Source organism: Carassius gibelio, chromosome B1, assembly GCF_023724105.1.
Source record: "Carassius gibelio isolate Cgi1373 ecotype wild population from Czech Republic chromosome B1, carGib1.2-hapl.c, whole genome shotgun sequence".
In the NCBI taxonomy this organism is placed as follows: domain Eukaryota; kingdom Metazoa; phylum Chordata; class Actinopteri; order Cypriniformes; family Cyprinidae; genus Carassius; species Carassius gibelio.
The window spans coordinates 26,763,065-26,783,902 of record NC_068396.1 but is presented as its reverse complement, the minus strand read 5'-3'; the positions used below and the strand labels follow the sequence as shown (position 1 = coordinate 26,783,902).

The 20,838-nt window shown below is 35.0% G+C and overlaps 1 protein-coding gene across 1 annotated transcript; it reads left to right on the top strand.

The window, feature by feature from the left end:
* The first annotated feature begins 4,066 nt into the window (after window positions 1-4,066).
* Window positions 4,067-19,629, top strand: LOC127949246 (atrial natriuretic peptide receptor 1). Its single transcript, XM_052546287.1, has 27 exons — window positions 4,067-4,326; window positions 4,531-4,725; window positions 4,821-4,942; window positions 5,296-5,385; window positions 5,479-5,624; window positions 5,936-6,057; window positions 6,157-6,303; window positions 6,400-6,554; window positions 6,715-6,850; window positions 6,984-7,075; window positions 7,194-7,323; window positions 8,118-8,196; window positions 8,599-8,698; window positions 8,962-9,054; window positions 9,207-9,284; window positions 9,379-9,483; window positions 10,029-10,100; window positions 10,189-10,351; window positions 10,515-10,667; window positions 10,788-10,962; window positions 13,223-13,366; window positions 15,027-15,150; window positions 16,096-16,164; window positions 16,254-16,428; window positions 17,406-17,504; window positions 17,623-17,714; window positions 18,118-19,629. The coding sequence occupies exons 2-27, from the start codon at window positions 4,536-4,538 to the stop codon at window positions 18,163-18,165; spliced, it is 3,099 nt and encodes a 1,032-aa protein (XP_052402247.1). The 5' UTR covers window positions 4,067-4,326; window positions 4,531-4,535; the 3' UTR covers window positions 18,166-19,629.
* The last annotated feature ends 1,209 nt before the right edge of the window (window positions 19,630-20,838 follow it).

Sequence of the window (20,838 nt, the reverse complement as noted above, 5' to 3'; positions counted from 1 at the left end):
GTATTCTACCGAAAATTCCATCGATTAATCGAGTAATCAGATAAAATTTGTTTTTGCTTAATTAAAGTACAATATTAAATATGCAAGAGAAAATAAGACTCTTGGGTCTCTTAAAATGAACAACTAAGTTTCCTTTTTTAGAAAAAAAAATACATATATTTTTTTAAAAGCCTAGAATGCAATGCATGCATCAAAAATAAACATTTAATTATTACCCATTGTTTCTCTGTCTGTACTTGTACCGTGAACAGGGACAAAGTTGACAGATGATTTAAGTGCCATTCATTTAGACAGCATTTTTGTAGCGTTTAGGAGGCAAAAACACATGGATAGGAAGTTGGAACAAGAGATTCGTGTTTAAAATGCTCTCTGAAAACTCAGCTGCTTGCTCAGTGGAACATGAAGTAGCTGTCCGCACATATCGGTCCATACGAAGATGTGAAGATTTACTGAAAAAGAGGTGAAATAATTATTATTGATATTTATTACTAAGCTAAAATATCATTATCATACAGTAAGTTAATGGCTGTACATTTATAAATCCTGTTCATGGCAATCAAACTAAAATTAACAAAGACTCAAATTGGAGCACATTAGGTTTAGGGACATGATTATAACATGTATTCAACCATCAGTATTCAAACAAAAGTATCAACTGAATATTCAGAGGCATGATATAAAGAAAGTATCAAAAAAGTTGTGAATAATAGAATATTTTGTATTATGTCTGCATGATTGAAGAAAAATGTGATATGCGATAACTTGCAAGATGCAATGTTCGATATACAATCATGGGCTAATGTTTTGAGTGGGTAAAATAAATTTAAATGTATAACGTTATTTAAAAACTGAAAATGATATATTCTTTCACATTATAAAGAAAGTATCTAGTACATTTAATCGTAAAAGCCATTCACAACTTTTTTGGGCAGTAAATTAACTGCTTTGGTAGCCATGGTATAAACTAAGCTGTTAAATAATCTGGTAGTGTAACGGCCCTTCGGTATCCGTGTGCGGTATATTCTCACATAATTGTACTGCCCGTCGTAGGTTGTCCCTTACATAGTTAACATACTTTATTTAACAGCATCTCGACTAGCAATCACGTTGAGTTAATGCTACATTAAATTCACCTTGTCCCGGGTGACGGTCCACGGTCTCTGAGTAGAGTGGATGTTGTCTGTTGAGATGCTGCAGCATTTACGATGTGCTGTTGTGTAGGGCCCTATGAAATCCATTTTATTTTTTTTCCGAATTCCATTTCAGTTTTTTTCCAAATTCCATTTTTTCTGTTTTAATTTTTTGTCTGTTTTAATTTTTTGAAAATTTAATTTTTAATTTTCACTCCTTTTTCATGGTTAAACTAAGTTGTATTAATCAAAAAAGCATGTCTAATTAATTAAAATCATAAAACTTTTTCAGGGATCTATGAAATGTTTTTTTTTTTATTAACCATATGTGTTTATTGTTACCTTATTCTGTGTTTTAGCATGCATCATTATTTAAATGCATAAAAACAACTTAATTTATTAGATTTTTTTTCTTAAAATAGCCTTGTGAAATGTTTTTCCCTACGGAATTTCAGTTGTGTATTAGCATTTTTCTGGTTATCAAAAATGAAGGCATAAAACATACATTTAATTTATCTTTTAATTATTAAAATTAGGCAAATTTTATTTTTTTGTAAACAAATGGGATTTACCATTAAAAATAAAATAAGGAAGAAATGTTGTGTGGTTAAACCTTAAAAAAGTTTTGGCAAACACTTGTCTTTAAATTAAACCAGACTTTTATTTTGACAGGTTGACGTGAATACCTTTACAGTTTTGTATGATGCTAGTTTTACTCAAATCAAATGGTCAAATGCTCTTGAAGTGACTCTCAGTGCAGTTCTGGAGATGTTGTTCATGTGTTCATGTCCTTATTTAGTGAGATGACAGACGCTGAAATCCCCGGAGCGTCACGCGCGCTTCCGTGTGTGTAATGAATGAAGCCGCGCTTCTGCACCATTCATTAACACAGACATGCAGAACATGCAGGATTCATATTTAAATAGACTTTTTTTAGACATATTTAAATAGATATTAGTCCATACCGTGATTTGATGTAAGTGCAATGACCTATTTTTGATTAATTCTTTCAAAATTTGGCAAATTCCGTGCCATTCCGCGTTACACTGTAAATTCCGTTTTTATGAATGGATTCCGTGATTCCTTCCGCGACTTCTATATCGCGAAAATCATAGGGCCCTAGTTGTGGTATGCCCGCTCTTATCTTGCAATGGACACACGCCACAACGTTCTCTTTATGTTTCAATATGAAATGACCCCAGTCCTTGGACATTTTGAGTCGTTTTCTCCTATTTGTTTCTCTTTGCTCATTGCCATTGTCATTGCTATCGCTCCCTTCCATTTTGCAGCCCGCGCCCGCAAAAACACTGCTGACTCCTTGCATCTCCTTCCACTTCGTGGGTGACGTAAACGCGTTGTGTCACATTAAAAAATAATTGCGAAAGAACTTGTCGTGAGCTTTAAAATAAATTAAAAGAGGCTTAGAGGCAGAGGAATTCCTCGATCATTTTTTTAATCGAGTTACTCGAGGAACCATTTCAGCCCTTGTTCCATTCTTATCGACATCTCCAAGAAGGGTTTTCCTAACTTTTCAATGCATCCCCTTCCTATCTCCTATATTTGTAAAACCCTGAGGCATGAATACAATAACCAATATACACTGCGCACGTACATGTTTAAATTATATTTAAAAAGTAGATTGCTGCTTACCATAGAATGACTAGAATGGCGGTCTCAATTGTTTCTACTATATTAAGATTTACATTTTTCAAGTGACAAGCTGTGCAAGCTAACAGAGGTGAATTAACTGTCACGTAAATACAGTGGGTGGAACAATTTGATGACGTATTTGCTCATCACGTGATAAAAGGTGGTAATCAGTAAAGTTTATGCTTGTAATGCAAATTTATTCATCACTCTTAGGCCTACTTGTATAACATCAATCAGACTCTGTCAAACAAGTAAAATGAATATGACACTATTTTTGCCTTTACAAATATTTCTCGCCACGAGAGGTTACTCTGGAATCACTATTTGTGAACAGAAACTAAAGTTTAAACAAATGATTACATAAATAAATATAATATATTTATTTGATGTTTCTCATATATTAAAATATTGCACAAAAATGCATGTTAGATTAATATAAAGTAAATAATATTAAAATAATATTGTATTAAGTTTTAAGGGATGCTAAAAAACTGTTTAAAAAGATTTATGCTTTTAAAGTATCATATATTGGGCACATATATATTTATATTTTTTAAATGGATGTTTAATGTAGTATATAGTTTATATATTTTTTTCAAATGTAAATTTATGCTAACTATAAAATTCCAGATTATGAAAGCTTTTTTTTTTTTTTTTAAGCAGAAAAGTCTCTCCACTATTCCTGTGCTATTTTTATTACCCTGTGTATTCGTGCAGTGATACAAACTAACCCCAATACAGATTTTGATGGAAGACATATTTTGGTAGAAAATGACCACAACATTTATCTTTCTCTCATGTTGTTCAACTTCTTTTCACTGAGAAAGGTTTCAAATGTTTCTGACCTGTGAAACTGACAGACACACTAGAGGGCATTCCCACGATATGAGAAGCCTCCAGTGCCAGTGTGCAAGGGGATGACACAATCTTATTTATAATTTAACCTTTTGACCTCTTCTTCCTGACCTAGCTGATTCTCGTGCTATGATTCTTAATTACATTCTTTCTTTCTATTCTTCATCGAAACACAGAACGTTGGCAAACATGCGAAAATACAAGTTTATTTCAGAAGCTTACATCCATGTCATCATTTAATATGTACAGATCCTTGTTTATTCTTACAAGCACTTTTGAAAAGAGCCCTTATGCATGTAAACAGAACCATTGCTACAGTATCACTCAAAGCATTGACAGAAGGACATGATTTTTCAGACCTCATGGACATGAGAATTCACAACAACATCTGTAGACCAGTGTTTACTCATATGTTTGTTTAGCTATAAACAAATGTCAGAGGAACACCAGAGCTTGAGATACAGAGCAGTATTAATGTGAGACCCTTGATTTACAGTCACTCTGGGGAGATCACTGTCGTGGATGGCTGGATTCAGAGCAAAACCATATGGCCACAGTCTGCCACTGGATATTTTGCCCATCCGCGCTACATGCAGTTTCTAAAGCAAGGTCCCTTTTTAAAAAAATCAGTTTTTTACTTATTTTGTTCAAACTCTGTGTTGAAGCGGGAATTATTCTTTCGGAACGAGTGGTAAGTAATTTAATTTAACAATTTTACAGGCTTATTTAGTATGCATAGCACATGGGATTTATCCACTACAATTAGAAGCTATTCAAACAAATATATTTATACACCGTATATATATATATATATATATATATATATATGTTTGTGTGTGTGTGTGTGTGTTTATTGTAAAATATGAATACAAATTTGTACTAATATGCCATTTAGAGGTAATGAAGCACTTCGAGAGTCTTCCTGGCTCACTGCTCTTTTTGATGACCCTGGTTCCTCTCAGTCTGGGTGATAGATTCACCTTGTTGATCTCGATGCCAAACACCTCCATTCCTTTCAGTATTGGTCGGATTGGGGCTGGCGCTCTTATCGCTATCAGTTCTGTAAACAGCAGTCCGGACCTTCTGCGAGGTCAGTGAGCTATTTGTACCAAGCAGAAGAGGAAGATGCACGATATATTTACATATCATCCTTAATGTTATATGTTGTTGAATTATTCATGGCAGGTCATCATCTGGATTACCATTATGTGGACGATGAATGCAATGATCTGCGTGGCCCTGGGAAAATTGTGGCGCTTTACCATAAACACAAATACAGTGCTTTCATCGGACCTTCTTGCTCAAATGTACGTGGTTGTATTAGCTTCACTTCCAAGACAGCTGAAGGTCAAAACAAATAAATATTTAAAATACAGCGTAACGTAGTTTAAACGGAACGGGTCAAAGATAACAATCACTCATTTTATCATTACTCAGACAATAGACTTCCAAATTAAGGTATCAGTTTTCTACAAGCACACAGTTCCAATTAAAGCTGATAAAATTGACTTTTAACGCATGAAGGGCTATCAAAAAGTAATTACAAAAGTCGTTATAATCTCATTTGTCACAAGATATCATCATTACAAGACGAAGGACTATCAAATGTTCATTGAGTAGGAAATGGAGCGTTATCATCTGTTGCTAATTCTTATTTAAGGTCTGCGCAGTGACTGCTAAACTAGCAGCTTATTGGAACATTGCTGTCATCAGTCCAGTATGTGCTGATCAACAGTTTCTAGATAAGAAGGTCCGTTTTAATGTTTTGTTTCACTTATATCTGAAAATGCACTTTGCTTTTAAGTTGCTAAATGTCTTTTTCTCTTGGCCCCTTGTCATTCAGGACTATCCGACCTTAACAAGAGTGTTTGGACCTTTTACTAAACTAGGGGCTTTCTTTGTGGAAATCTGTAAGCAGTTTGGCTGGCAGCGCATCAGTATTGTGTATGACATTAAACAGATCTGGGCTATTTCTGCCGAGGGGATCAGGTATGTAATATTCCTCGAAACTGAGAGGTGGAAAATCTATGTTAATTGACATTTATTATAAATGGCATGTATGTAAATAAATAAATAGTAAGTTTAATGGTAAAGTGATTTTTAAGTATGTAAGTATATATTAGTATATAGTATAAAAGTATATATAATTATATATTAAGTACAAAAAAAATGTTGCACCAAGTAGAAAGGAAACTGTACTGGTTTGTTTACAGTTTGCATATAAATGTACAGTTTTTTAGATGTGAAATATAGTTGCTATTATGAAGTCAAGAAGCTCATCTTAGAACTTTTTTCGAAAGGTATCAAGCGGAGCACAATAACATCACAGTGGCCAAGTATCAAGAAATCCATGGCTCTCTTTCTCAAGGGTCCTTGTCGACCTGGTCCTGGGTCTTAACTGAGGTGGCACGAGTCTCTCGCAGTAAGAAAAAAAATCCCGTCTGATGCAAATTTGTTCTCCCAAAATCTGTGAGGAACTAATCAATGAAGCTATTGTTTGTGTCCTTTTGCCTATATCCAGTTATTGTGATATCAGCACATGGCAAGGTGGTCCGCAGTTTGCTAATTGAAGCTCACAAGAAAGGCCTCACCAACGGAGATTTCGTTTTCTTTTGCTTCGAGCCATACAAGCAAAAGGTGCTATTTGGCAGTTTTGACTGGAAACAAGGTGTGTATTACATAACCACAAAATCAATGACTCTGCTCATAAAATGAGACATGATGTCATTTTCTATTTATAATGCATGGTTTTCTTCTTTCTCAGGTGATGGATATGACTCAGTAGTCAAGCAAGCTTATCAGGCTCTGTTTTTCCTGTCTCTGTATAAACCCAGTGATAAACGGTATCAGGCCTTCTCAGAGAATGTCATCAGAAGGTCCAAAATAGACTTTGGCTATACATATGCTACTAATGAAAAGGTTTGCTTTTAGTATGCATATTTACAATGATAGAGTTTATTGTCAATGATACCACATCTGAATTTTGGTGCGTGGGCATGTGGCTGAATTGATGGAAAGCCATGTGATGGCACAACTTTTAGGTTACTTCATTATGAGTTCAACTGTTTTATTTCCACAGGTGTCATTCCTAGCAGCCATAGCCCATGATAGTGTCTGGCTGTATGCCCAGACATTAAACAAAACTTTGGCAGAAAAAGAAAACCCATATGACGGCTTAGCCATCACTAGACGAATGTGGAACAGAACCATTACAGGTTTGAAGAGCTTAAAATATATCCAGTGATTACCAACTGGATTTAAGATTACATGTGCCCATGCAATGCTGTATTATGTTATATAATATGAGTTAAAAGAAGCATATTTCTGCTTTTGGTTTTTGTTAAATAGGGATTCAAGGAGATGTAACTATTGATGCGAGTGGAGACCGTGAGTTAAATTACATGATGAAACAATTCCAAGGCGTTAATAACCAGTGTCAGGTGAGCAACTAACATATGCTTATTATTTAGAACGAACCAGTGTAAGCCATCTGAAAACTGCTCTGCTATTCGGAATTAGATTTGTCAAATGAGTCATACTCTAGGGTTCTCCACACAGGTCATTGCAAACTATTTTGGGACTTATAAGGCAGTACAAGGGGTTCAAATCAAGTGGCCTGGAGGACGGACAACTCCTCCCAAAGACTCTCCAGACTGTGGCTTTCAAGGAGAACTCTGCATCAATCTAGGTATTGGGCAACCCGCCCTCATCGGAAAAACATTACTGGCAACAATTCTGCAAAATTATATTACATAACACCTTGCACATTTCGAGACACTTGTGAAATGTCAAGTCCGTGGCAGAGGCACAGTTTTCAATGATGTGTTGGTATTTGGACTTTCATTGCCTCTAGGTTTGATGCATTTTACTTCCCATCATTCATTAATTTTAAAGGTGTGCTAATAACACACAGGAGCATGATATGAGGAATGGAAGCATGTTCATGCACTTCTGCTTATCAGCTCTTTCAAGGGGCCAGTTAAAGGCCATAGTACAGTCACTTTGTTTCCAGTAGGGGGCACCAGATACTCAACTTTGCTCCATACATTAGTTCATCCACACAGAACCACTCATCCCTTGGTTTCTCACCCCTTCATTTTCATCTTTTTTTGGCATTGCCCCATACCCTATCTTTGATTAAAAAATGGGGGAAAAGAAAAATCTTGAATAATGTACCAGTGCCTGCAAGAACCAAATGTCCAACTCAGTGGCAATATAGATTTCTCAGCTATTCACTGACTGAATATCCCTCAAGCTAACAGGTCGAAGTAATAAAAGTCTGGACAGACTTATGCAACCCGATATAATACTTTTATTAAAGGTGACTGGATGTGACTGTTTCATATTGCATTCCTACAGAATTACCCTTGGTGGCTTCCAGTTTTGCTGTATCATAATTCTATAAATGGACATAGTTGCATTTTGACACCAAGTGAGTGCTAATCACCCAGCAGATCGTAAATGTGTGTGTTTTATTTACAGAGAGAAAATTCTTGATTGCTTTGGGGATTATTGTTGGCTTGGTGGCCGCAGGGACCCTTGCAGTCTGTGTTTTATACAGGTAATATAGTTCAAGTGTGTATTTTTAACAGCTCTTAAACATTAACAATGCCGAATCAAGCGTAGAAATGTGGTCTTTTGCATAAGTGCAATGCCTATACTTTTTTTTTTTTTTTTTTACTTCCCAAGAGATTTGTTTGAGCTAGTTACACCGTTTTCATTTATTTTGGATGTAAGATTTGCATGTTATACTGCAATTATGTTGAAACATTCTGTTGATTTTATAGTTCATGAATGCCAGACTAAATTCAGCTGAAATGTTAGAGCTGATGCCCAAAAATGCAAGCCTTATTCAATCAGCTCCACTGCTGTTCTTCAGTTTTTCTCAGTATTTCATTGGCTTTGTAGAAATACGGTCTTAGATTTTCTACAGTCTTCAGATTAAACTGATATTTATTACCAGGAAGTTCAAACTCCAGGAGGACGCCTCCAAGATGCTGTGGACAGTCAATGCTGATGATGTCATAATGATGCCGCATCACTCCTCAACCTTGCCAGCAAAGGTTTTAAGAGGATTTAATGCATTTTAAGATGATTAAGTAATTATTCTGGCCAACAATTTACTTTATTTTGTAATGCAAGAACATAATAGCAACTGTGAGGCAGAAATGATATAATTAACAATGTCATAGACACTGTCATGTAAAGAGATAACCAATTCTACCTCCTTATCATTACTGTTTTAATTGTGGGTTGTTTGGATGGATTTGCTACATGCACTATGAATGAATCTATTACATCTAGATTCTCCTCTTTTGTTGTTCAGTCCCACAGATCCAAACCCATTCAGGCTTCTTTGGAGTCTATAATTTGCAGCATGCAAGACAAGCCATCAGCACACAGAACTGCAGTCTACAAAGTGCAATATTTGTGATCTTAGTGTTTACACATTTACGTCACTGCATTCCAACATAACGTAGAAGACAATTTATGCTACAAAAACTGGGCATGATTTAGTTGCCCAATAAAACGATTCATAGTTAATTAAATTTTTCTCTCTCTCTCCTTCAGGGGACAATTTGTTCTGTTTGCTTTCTGAATTTAAGAAGCACTCATCTAAGCAGTGAGCTGTTGGCGGAACTCAAACATGTAAACTCTGCTCAATACATTGACAAATGCATTACATTTTTATACAATATGTTAGTGATATGATGTACCTCAATCAGTACCTATGTGTCTTCAGTGCAGAGATTCGACCCATTATAACCTTTGTAAATTTATTGGAGCGGCCCTGGAGACCCCTCAGCCCTTCATTCTTACCGAGTACTGCCCTAAAGGAAGCCTGGAGGTGCTCTTACACAGATAATTGTTTCTTTTCCATCTGCATTTTCCAACTATGTTTTTCTTCAAAATTTTCTTATGGCTTTTTTAATAATGACTTTTTAATAAAGGGTTTAGGAACAAATAGATGTAACTATTAGGACAGTGAATGTAATCCTTATACAGGAAATTTATTGCAATATATATATATATATATATATATATATATATATATATATATATAACAGCTTCGAAATTAACATAACATCAATGTATCTTCAAGTAAAGTGTACTAAAGACCTTATTTTATTAAAATTCCAGAAAGTATTCTATAAGCTTTCTAATCTTTCATGGGTTGAACAGCTCTACTGATATATAATGTCAATTCTGTTATTACTGACTCTTTTTATGGAAAGAGCTGTGTATATTATTGAACCAAAATTGTAGATTTACAGTTTTGGAACAATGTAAAATTATGACTGAATATTTGGGTGAACAAGAAAAGTGATATCTTCTTATTATTTTAAGAATGGTCATTGTAACTAAAGTTTTTTGTGTCCCCCAAATTCTCAGGACATTTTGAAGAATGAGTCTATCAAGCTGGACTGGACGTTCAAGTATTCCCTCATGCTAGACATTGTAAAGGTCGAAATGTCTGTGTTTTATAGTCTAAACTGTTTTCTCTGACAGAAGAATATAAAACAGTGATGGATTAATTTCGACTTTGATGTAGGGCATGGACTATTTGCACCACAGTCCCTTGCACTGTCACGGTCGCCTCTCGTCATCAAGCTGTGTCGTGGACAGCCGCTTTGTCCTGAAGGTCACTGATTTTGGACTTAACGCAGTCAGGCGTTCAGACTCAGAGCAGAGCCTTGGATTTGACCCCTGGACTGGTAAGCCGGAATTGTAGAACTCTGAAGAAGAAATGAATTTTTGTTTGGATGAAAAATATAGAATTAATTTAGAGCTCAATACATAAACACACAAATATGTTCCACACATAAATGTAAATGTAGACCGTTTTGTGTAGATTTTAAAATATGTTTTCATTTTAAGCTCTGTTGTGGAGGGCACCAGAGCTGCTGAGAGAGTCCATTTCAGCTAATGGTACTCAAAAAGGGGACATCTACAGTTTCGCCATTATTGCTCAAGAGGTAGTATATCGTAGAGGGCCTTTCTACATTCCCAACTGTCACTTCAGTGCTAGAGGTATGATAATACTCTCCTCTCCCTCTCCCTATAAAGCCTCTTTTTATAACTTAAGGTAAACCATCTCTGATGGATAACTTTACAGGACTGTTGTTGACTCTCTCCCTGTCTGTTTTTCAGAGATTGTGGAGCGGGTCAGGGCGAGAGGCTGTAGCCCTTTGAGGCCTCACATTGACCCATCGGAGGGTGTAGAGGAACTGGAGGGAATCATAGTCAGCTGCTGGAGAGAGAAACCTGCAGAGAGACCAGACTTCTCTTCTCTCAGGACTGCCATCAAGAAACTCTGTCCTAATGGGTCAGTAATGAAGCAAGACACAGAGCAATATATTTCTCTACATTTTTTTTTACTTCATTTTAGATGGAATAGGTCACCTCATCAGGGCTTATTTTTAGTTGGTTTAGGTGGTTTTAGTTAGTTGAAGCTTGGGTCAACCTGCTACATTTAGTTTACACTAAGAAACAATAAACTTTTAACAGTGTGCAGTTGACTGATTCACAAATACTTTGAAAATTGGTTTGATTGAATCAAGCCTTATTAGATATCTGAACTTATGTTTGAACTGGTGTGTATTTACAGTATCAGTTTGTTATTAGTGCTGAGCAATGATTAATCGTGATTAATCGCATCCAAAATAGATTTTTGAGTACATAATATATTTGTGTGTACTGTGTATATTTACTGTATATATAAATAAACACACATGCATGTATGTATTTAATAAAAATATACAATATGTTTATATATTAAATGTATTTATATAATATTAATTATATGAATATTAATATATACATGTAAATACATGAAAATATTTTCTAACTATATACTGTGTGTGTGTCTTTATATATACATAATAAATATACACAGTACACACACATATAGCCTGTTATGTACACACAAACCTTTATTTTGGATGTTGCCTGGCAGTTTTTATTTTTATTAAACCTATTAAAAATAATTTCCAATAAATCAAATTAAGCTAAATTTAATTAAGATACAAAAAACTTAAATCTTATAATATGTAAGACTTTAACTTAAACTTTTTTTTTAATTGCTACTAACTGAAATAGAATGCCTTAAAGTTAAAGTACTCACTAAAACCAAAATACATTTTAGGATAAACAGAAATAATAATAACAACAACAACACATAAAACAATTACTAAAGCTTAAATTAGAATTAAAAGGAATTCTGAAAATGTAAAAATAAAAGCACATTCATTTAACTGTCCCCCAGTTCCGTATACGGGACACCTACATTTACTTCACTATATTACAATTAAATCTAATCTAATCATGATAAACTATATATTGTTGGAAAGGTCTAAGGCTCCCAAATATATATTTTACCAATGTTTTTTGTTAAAAATTATGTAGGAAAAGTAATAGATTAATGTCTGACAAGAGTGCACCCTCAAAAATTGACATTATAACAGGAGTTCTGACCTTTGTTAAAAAAAAAAAAAAGACTTAAAATCTAAAAATTCATCCTTTAAACCCCATTTTAAAATCAGACATTGCATAACAATGTAAATGGTGAATCAATATCATAATGTTACAAAATGTTTTCATTCATGAATAAAAAAAAAAAAAAGTAAGTTTGGATCATGCACTATAAAGTCTATGTTCAAAAATGTGAGTGACAGTTAAGGGGTTAAAACATTAATAGACTATAGTAGCATATAAAAATAATACTACAATTATATTATAAAGGTTTTAATATTATTTATTTCATAAAACAAATATCATCACTCATGTATCTCAGTCAGCTAATAAACCTTATAATCTGCATTTTAATTTTACATCATATACAGTACACTATAAAACAGTGACATGTTGGCAGTTGGGACTTGAATACCTCAGACCAAAACAAATAGAACCCCAAACACTCTAACTTTTATTGTACTCTCCAGACTGCACTTTTATTAGACTTTCTGCTGATACAATCTTCCCCACTTGCAAAGTAAGATTCCCAAGTGCAGTCAGTGTTAACATTGAGATAAGTTTGATTAAAGGCACTTTAAACAAGCATTGCTGAGGCATCAGTAGTGTACAGCTATCTCTCCTTCCCAATCTAATGCGGTCTTGACACTGCTACAGTTGCACGTTCTTCCTCTTTGTGCTTGTTTCAGCTGTAAATGAGGGTAGTTGTGACTAATGAGTGCTTTTGAGGTAATAAAGAAGAACAGGGCAGGGACACAGAGGATCATTAATTACACTTACAAATGACAGTGCTTAATCAGGTAGACAAACAAACAGGATATGGCCACTCTGGGGACCAGTGACACACAACCCAGCGATCATAGAGTCCCACGAGAACAACCCTGTCACAACGTATCAGGCTAAACATTTATACTGGCTTTGGAGGATGAAGGGGGAGATTAAAAAAATAAAAAATGGTGTTGTGTGTACTGTGTGCTGATGAATGTTTCTTTTGCAACAAATGGCCCTTGAAGGGGCAATAAAGAATTACTGCTTCTTAAATGTGATATTGCTAAACGCTAGTTAGTAGTAATGATAAAGAATAATATTTGCAGAGCATTCGTGTGTATGCACAGGGGCTCTGAGAACATTCTGGATAACCTGCTGTCCCGTATGGAGCAGTATGCGTGTAATCTGGAGGAGATAGTCAGTGAACGTACCGCTGAACTCCAGGAAGAGAAGAAGCGAGCAGAGGGACTACTCACGCAGATGTTGCCACGGTAACATTTCAGATTATAACCCCCCCCAAAAAAAAAAAAAAACTGATCCAAAGCTACCTAGAACTAATTTCTTCCTTTTTAACTATTCTTCCTTTTTCTATTCTTTGATTTTCAAATAAATATGCATATACTGTAGACTATGGCACATCAAGCTGAAGGTTTGCCATTGACAAGTGTCAGGCTGTCTTTGAGCATCTATTGGTGTAGTTTTTGCAGTATGTTCCATTTGTTGAACCATCTCTTGGTAAGAGAGCATACACTGATTGGGTGTTACTTGCACGCAAAGTCCACAGGACACATGCAGAATGCTCTTTTGGCTATTCCAGTTTGTGTTTCTGTTTGATGAATACAGACTACTGCCTCCCATGGTGCAAGATGTGCCAGTTGGCTTTGGTCTTTAGTGAAGCTCATTTTGACCATTGTCAGCTTTGTTTCCGCTATTTATCTATGTTGGTTTGTTGTGTCTTAGCCTTAAAGGGATAGTTCACCCTCAAAAAATTTTATTCTGTCATTAATCACTCACTCTCATGTCATTCCAAATCCGTGGAATGACCTCCATTCATCTTAAGAATAATTAAGATATTTTTGATATTTTTGACCCTCCCATAGACAGCAATGGAACTACCATGTTCAAGGTCCAGAAATGTAGTAAGTTAAAATAGGTTATATTGTTAAAATAGTCCATGTGGCATCACTGGTTCAACTGTAATGTCATGAAGCTACGAGAATACTTTTTGTGTGCAAAGAAAACAAAAATATTGTCTTTATTCAACAGTTTCTTCTCTGCACTATTTTAATGATGTCCTTACCACCTTTCTGGGCCTCCAATGTAGTAGTTGCTTTGCTGTCTATGCAGGGTCAGATAGTGCTTGGATTTCATTAAAATATCTTGATATCTAGATGAACAAAGGTCTTACGGGTTTGGAAGAACATGAAAGTGAGTAATTAATGGCAGAGTTTTTATTTTTGGGTGAAATATCTTTTTAACGGTTAACATGTTCGATATATAAACTTGGGTTAAAATGCACTTGACTGTCATTTGATGAACTATTGCTGCAGTGAAAATATACACATATCTTGTTTAATAAAATTGTTTGCCATCTTATTATATTAACACAAAACAGATTTGATTTTCTTCCCTCCACTTATCCAATCCTAACTTTGAATACTTCATAAAGAGATGTAATCAATATAAATCAAGCTGTTTAATCCAAGTTTTTTGAAGATATACAATAACTTTTTATGATGAACAGATGCTTTTATTCACATTTAAAAATCGGCATAGAGCACATACATAGAGCAAATCAATACAGAAACTGTATTTGAGCAGATCATCATCTGTGTTTTGAAGATGAATGAAATATTTGGGTAATGGAAGTAATAATGTAAATGATGACAGAATTTTCATTTTCGGGTAAACAATCCCTTTAACACCTGGTTAAGTTGGAGGTGTAGTGAATATGATGTAGGTTTTCTTGTTGATATAGTGCAGACAAACGTGGCACGACTGTTCAGTGAATTTGAGCGCAACACTTCAGTTCCTAAAAACTTGCTTGCACCTGGCCTAACAAGCCTACGTGACGAGACCACTGATCCTCACCAAGCCCTCCACTTGAAACCTGCCTTTGAAAAGTGCCTGTCTTTTTTCTTGTATTTTTAGATGTGTAGCCGCTCAGCTCATAGCGGGAAAGACAGTGAGAGCAGAAACCTACGACTGCGTAACCATCTATTTCAGTGACATTGAAGGCTTCACAGCCATGTCAGCATCCCTCACGCCAATGCAGGTGATGAAAGACGCAGAGACTCAAACAGCATCTCAGAGAGTTTCTGCCCGGCACTTTCCTTGCAGGCATTTAAAAAAAACAATTTGTTGTGTGTGTTTTTTTTCAATATAGGTCCTATATGGGGTTATTTGTTCAGATTCTGATTGTATTTTAACAAAAAACATATGTCCAGAGCTATTTGGGGAGGTTTGAGGAGCTGCCTTCCTCCGTTGTCTAAGACTTTGAAATACCTACACTTGTTAAATTATGTATGCGCCTGTGTGTGTTTGTTTGTGTATGGTCTGTTATAAGATCAAATATCCACATAGTTCGCTCTGGAATGGGCTTCATATGTCACATAAGAGCTCCTGACATTATTAGGTGACATGGCACAAGTGCCAAAAACCCTACTCTGTCACGGATATCAGGCTACTGTTAGCATAGCTGCTGGCTCACTAGCCCGTCTGGCACGTCCTGATTTTGCCAAGTCCGATGTGTTCCTAGGTCAACATATTTTGTTGACCCTGGAACAAAATTTTACTCCAAAAATATATTCTTAACCATATCCCTACACCTAAACCTAACCTTAACCATGAGTAATCCCTAAAATCAGAGGAAATGATAGATGAATGACACTGATGTACAAGCACCAAACACTGATTTTAAGCATAAACTTCACAAAATCTATAAACTGGTTCTTCAAATCTGATTGGTTAATCACAATGTTGTTCCAGGGTCAACAACGATGTTGTCCCAGGAACATGTCTCACTTGGTAAAATCAGGTTAGGCAGCCCGTCTGAGCCTTAAAGTGGAAATAATACATTCGCATGATGTTATTTATGGACCGCACTGAAGCCCACAGCTGAACCACAATGGAAAACGATTGTCACTTTACAGAAACTTTGATCTCTGTATCTGTATCCTTAAGCTGACTGCTATAAACTGCACTTTTTGCTGTACTGTAGGTAGTGAACGTGCTGAATGACCTGTACACATACTTCGACAATATCATAGACAACCACAATGTTTATAAGGTACATTGTTTGAATGCCGCATCATCATGCAAGATGATTTTATCCATTGTAGGAAATATGTTGCTTCATGTGTCCTTTGTTGTATCCAGGTAGAAACCATTGGTGATTCCTACATGGTAGTGTCGGGCCTGCCTACCAGAAATGGAGATGACCATGTAAAAGAAATAGCAAGTATGTCATTAGCTGTGGTGCAGGGCATGAGGAGCTTCTACAGTCCACACATACCAGAGCAGCAGCTGAGGGTCCGCATTGGAGTTCATTCAGGTAATAACTGGATGGTGACAGCTCTTTGGCTGTGCCATTCTTGTTTATTCACTGGCCTGCACTGACCCTGATCAATCACAAAAACAAATGTGCTCAGGCTATGAGTGTATTGCCTTGTAATTTATGTAATGTAAGCTATTTTTTTCTATTTTTATTTGTATGCTCTTATACTAAAGTATGAACAAGTATACAAGGGGTGTCCAACCTTACCAGTAGTTCAAGTACTGAAATGTCTATTTCAATTAAATGCTGTCCTTTGGAGGAACATTCAGTTCTTCAACGAAAATGAATCATGGATTCCACAAAAAAAAAAAAAAAAAAAAAAAAAAAAAAAGTTTCTTTTGCACCATATTAGCATATTAGAATGATTTCTGAAGGGACACTGAATACTGGAATGATGCTGAAAGTTCACCTTTGCCATCACAAAAATATTCTGCATTTGAAAAAAAAAATCAAAACAGAAAGCAAAAATTAAAAAAAAATTAATCATCCTCTCTGTCAAAAATTCTAAATAAAAGTATAGCAAAATAAATAATTTTTCAGTATGCATAAAAATATGTACAACCTACTGTAAGAAACAGATTGTGCATTATAAAGTTTTGGGGGACTACTTCCAATAAATACATTTGATTATGACTGGTTGTTTATGCAGAAGGTTTATACAGTACATTTCATTTCTTCTCTCTCTTGCCTTTTTCAGATGTGTTTTCAATACAAAGCCAATGATGCATTTGAATATTTTTTCTGATTTGGTCCATTTCTGCATCAGACGAGTGTTTATGCTGCTCAGGCATTCTTGGAGTGATTTCAACTTGCCAACTTGGCTTATGACACATATGAGAAAAATTCAAATAAAATACATCATTATACATTTTATCACAAAACATAGGCTAAGTAGTGGAAAAGGAAAAACGATTTAAAATGTGTTGTAGAAAAATACCGAATCATAAAAAAACAAATCATTTTGCTTGTTACAGGGCCTTGTGTCGCGGGGGTTGTGGGTCTGAAAATGCCACGCTATTGTTTATTTGGAGACACTGTGAACACTGCCTCCAGGATGGAGACATATGGATTACGTAAGATCACTCATAATGCATGTGTTGACAGCAGATTACGAAGATATGTCATAGAAGCATTTGAAATAAAACTCACGTGATTGATCTGACATCATATCGTTTTATTTTCCCCTCTTAGCACTGAGGATCCATGTGAGCAGTTCCACCAAGTCTCTCCTAGACACTTTCAGGACTTTCCGCTGTGAACTGCGAGGTGACATCCACATAAAGGTACAGAGTTACTGCCCCTATGACATTCACCTCAGAGAGCATCATATTGCTTTCATCTCACCTGTCTGACCACATCACAACAGTCCGATTCCCTCAGCTGATTCTTCTCTCACATGTTTATTATAGGATTGGTGCTTCAAAATGACTAACAAGTCACATCCATTGTGTTACAAAACCATACCGTGTAATCAAATGACATCATAACTACAATCACGGCTGTAAACATTAATGTCTAAAAAGTTGTGTATACATGGCAATATAATTTCAGAAAGAGTGGAAATATTTATTCGGTAATGAGTCACAGCTGGTAAGGACCTATAAATAGAGCTCAAAAGCGTCCTCTTAACCACACATTTTCAAAGCTTCGGAAGTGCTCTCACCTCGCTGTTCTCTTCCATTTCAGGGAAAGGGCTGGGTGAGGACATACTGGCTTTTGGGAGAGGACTACTAAACCAGATCCCTTTTTTCAATACTTTTTTAACATGATTTTTTAACATGAGTATATTACACTATATTTCTACTTTGTATTGCATGTTTGCAATATTTTAGTTCAAGAAGCAAATGTTTGGGGTTGGGAAGATTTTTTTTTTTTTTTTTTTTTTTTTTTATGAATTGTGTATTTCGTATTATATATTTATGTAAAATACAGTAAAAACAACAACAACAATATTTTTACAAATATTATTACACACACACACACACACATATACATGCATACATACTGTACATGTACACATATATTAAATATAACTGTTTTCCTCTTGAATATATTACTCCAGTCTTCAGTATAACCATTTAGAAATAATGTTTCTTGAACACCAAATCATTATGATTATCAAATTTGTGCTGCTTGATATTTATGTGAAAAGTGAGATTTTTTTTTTCAGGGTTTTTTGGTGAATAGAAAATTAAAAACATGATTTTACTGTCTCTTTTGATAAAAATGTATGTATCCTTGCAGAATAAAAGTATTTACATATATATATATATAAATAAATATATAACACTTAAAAGTAGTATAAACAGTAGTGCATATCAAAACCAAAAAAAGTCTTCAAATATCTTTTAACAACATATACACCAATTCGTAATTTACAATATTCTCAGCACAGCCTCTTAGTTGTTCCCCAAACATGGTTGTGATCCAGGAGTGACAGGGCCTTTACAAGGCATGCTCCAAATCTGTGGAATTCTCTCCCAATTGACAATGGGATGATAATTCTTTAACTGTTTTTAAAACTTTTCCCAAAAACATTCTTTTTCAGGAATGCTTGTATTTATTTATTTTTTTATTGTATTGTTTTGTGATTTATTTTTTGTTGAATTTATAGTATGTTTTCTTATATTGTTGTGTTTTCCTTTAATGTAAGCTTTCATGTAAAGAACTTTGAGAAAGAAACGTTTAAAGGTGCTATATAAAGAAATTTATTATTATTATTATATTCATCTATATATTAATCAAAAATTGATTGGGCACCATAATGAAATGGAAAATAATAGCCAGAAAGATCTGATATTTCCCTTTTCAATTATTCAGATATTTGTTTGCAGGGCCAGACTGGGACGCAATTTCAGTTGGGGAAATCTCACTTGTACCTTTTTGGGTACAGCAGCTTGACATTATAGCAGTACACTGTACATATTAGTACCTTAAGAGTAGGAATTCATACCCTTAAGCTGCTACCTGTTAGGGGTAAAAGATGAACAAATATGTCCTTTTAAGGGTCCTGTGTCAGTGACGAACTGTTGTACCTCAAAAGGTGCAATTTTGGCCCGTTATGTCCTGTATATAGCCTATACTGTATATCCACAACAATTTCTGAAACCAGACAACCCTATTATTTGTATGGCCATCACATAAAAAATGTCTACTTTGTCTGGGGCCGAGGAAAATAATTAAAGGTTATCTCTTGCACTGCACCTTCTCGTCACTTCACTTCCCTTTCCATTTTCTTTATTTTCCCCAATATCTCTTTGATTAAACTTATATTTCACAAAACATACAATACCAGTCAAATTTTTTATTTTTTTTGCATTTTTCTTATACAAAGTACAGCAAGAGCAGTAATATTATGATATATTTTTTTACTATTTAAAAATACTATTTACTACTGCTTTCGATTGGAATATAGATTTTAAATTTCATTTATTGCTGTGATCAAAAAGCTGAATTTTCATCATCATTACTGCAGTCTTCAGTGTCACATGAAATCCATCTAATATGCTGATTTGGTGTTAAAGAAACATAGCTGTTGTTGTTATTATTATTATTATTATTATTATTATTATTATTATTATCAATATTTAAAACAGAGTACATCAGTATTCTTTAATGAATATTAAGATCAAAAGATCAGCATTTATCTGAAATAAAAAGCTTTTGCAACATTAACCATGGACTGTACCAAAAGTTTGGAGTGAGTATTATTTATTTAGTGAATGAAGGCTTGGTGAGCAGAAAATACTTCAAAAAACATTATAAAATCTTTCTGATCAAAACTTTTTGATTGGTAGTCTATTAAAACACAAAACTAAAGTTAAAACCAAAGTGCCCAAATGTCAAAATTAGTACATTATATTAGTTGAAAAAGTCTAATACACTATTATTAGGTTGTGAACCTGTCACTCATATTATTTTTTGTGCTGCTGTCTGCTCTAACTCCCTCCCTCCCTGTAGCCTACAATAAATCCATGTGAATATCTGTCACTGCAAAAATTTTTTAATGTAACTTTACAATCGATATTGATGTCCTTTAGAACAGCATATTCTGAATGATGATAATATGGGGTACTAGTGATAGCCTGACAGATACTAGCAGTTTAATACTCAACTACAGTAATAAAGACAAAATCATCTAGCGTATTTACAGATGAAACTGACCTGCACTTGAAGCCCTGAACAGGTCAGTGATGTAGCTACATTTCACCTTCTTCTTCTGGCCGCTTTCTTTCTTTCATTGAGTGCAGCGTATCGGTTCTGTCTGGAACCGTTTGACGGAAACGCAGAACAGACATGATCTGATTTGTGCAGCGCAGAGCAGCACCGCCAGTCAAGACTAACCAATTTATGACTTCTTATCGAATGAAAAAATCAGAAATGATATCTTTGGTACATTGAGAAGGC

What these genes read in the sequence shown, in the direction of transcription:
- LOC127949246 (XM_052546287.1), top strand. Translation starts at nt 4,536, where the DNA reads ATGAAGCACTTCGAGAGTCTTCCTGGCTCACTGCTCTTTTTGATGACC. An exon ending in GCGTTAATAACCAGTGTCAG is followed by an intron (nt 7,076 to 7,193) that starts GTGAGCAACTAA and finishes TTCTCCACACAG; the next exon opens with GTCATTGCAAACTATTTTGG. An exon ending in CTGTCACTTCAGTGCTAGAG is followed by an intron (nt 10,668 to 10,787) that starts GTATGATAATAC and finishes TCTGTTTTTCAG; the next exon opens with AGATTGTGGAGCGGGTCAGG.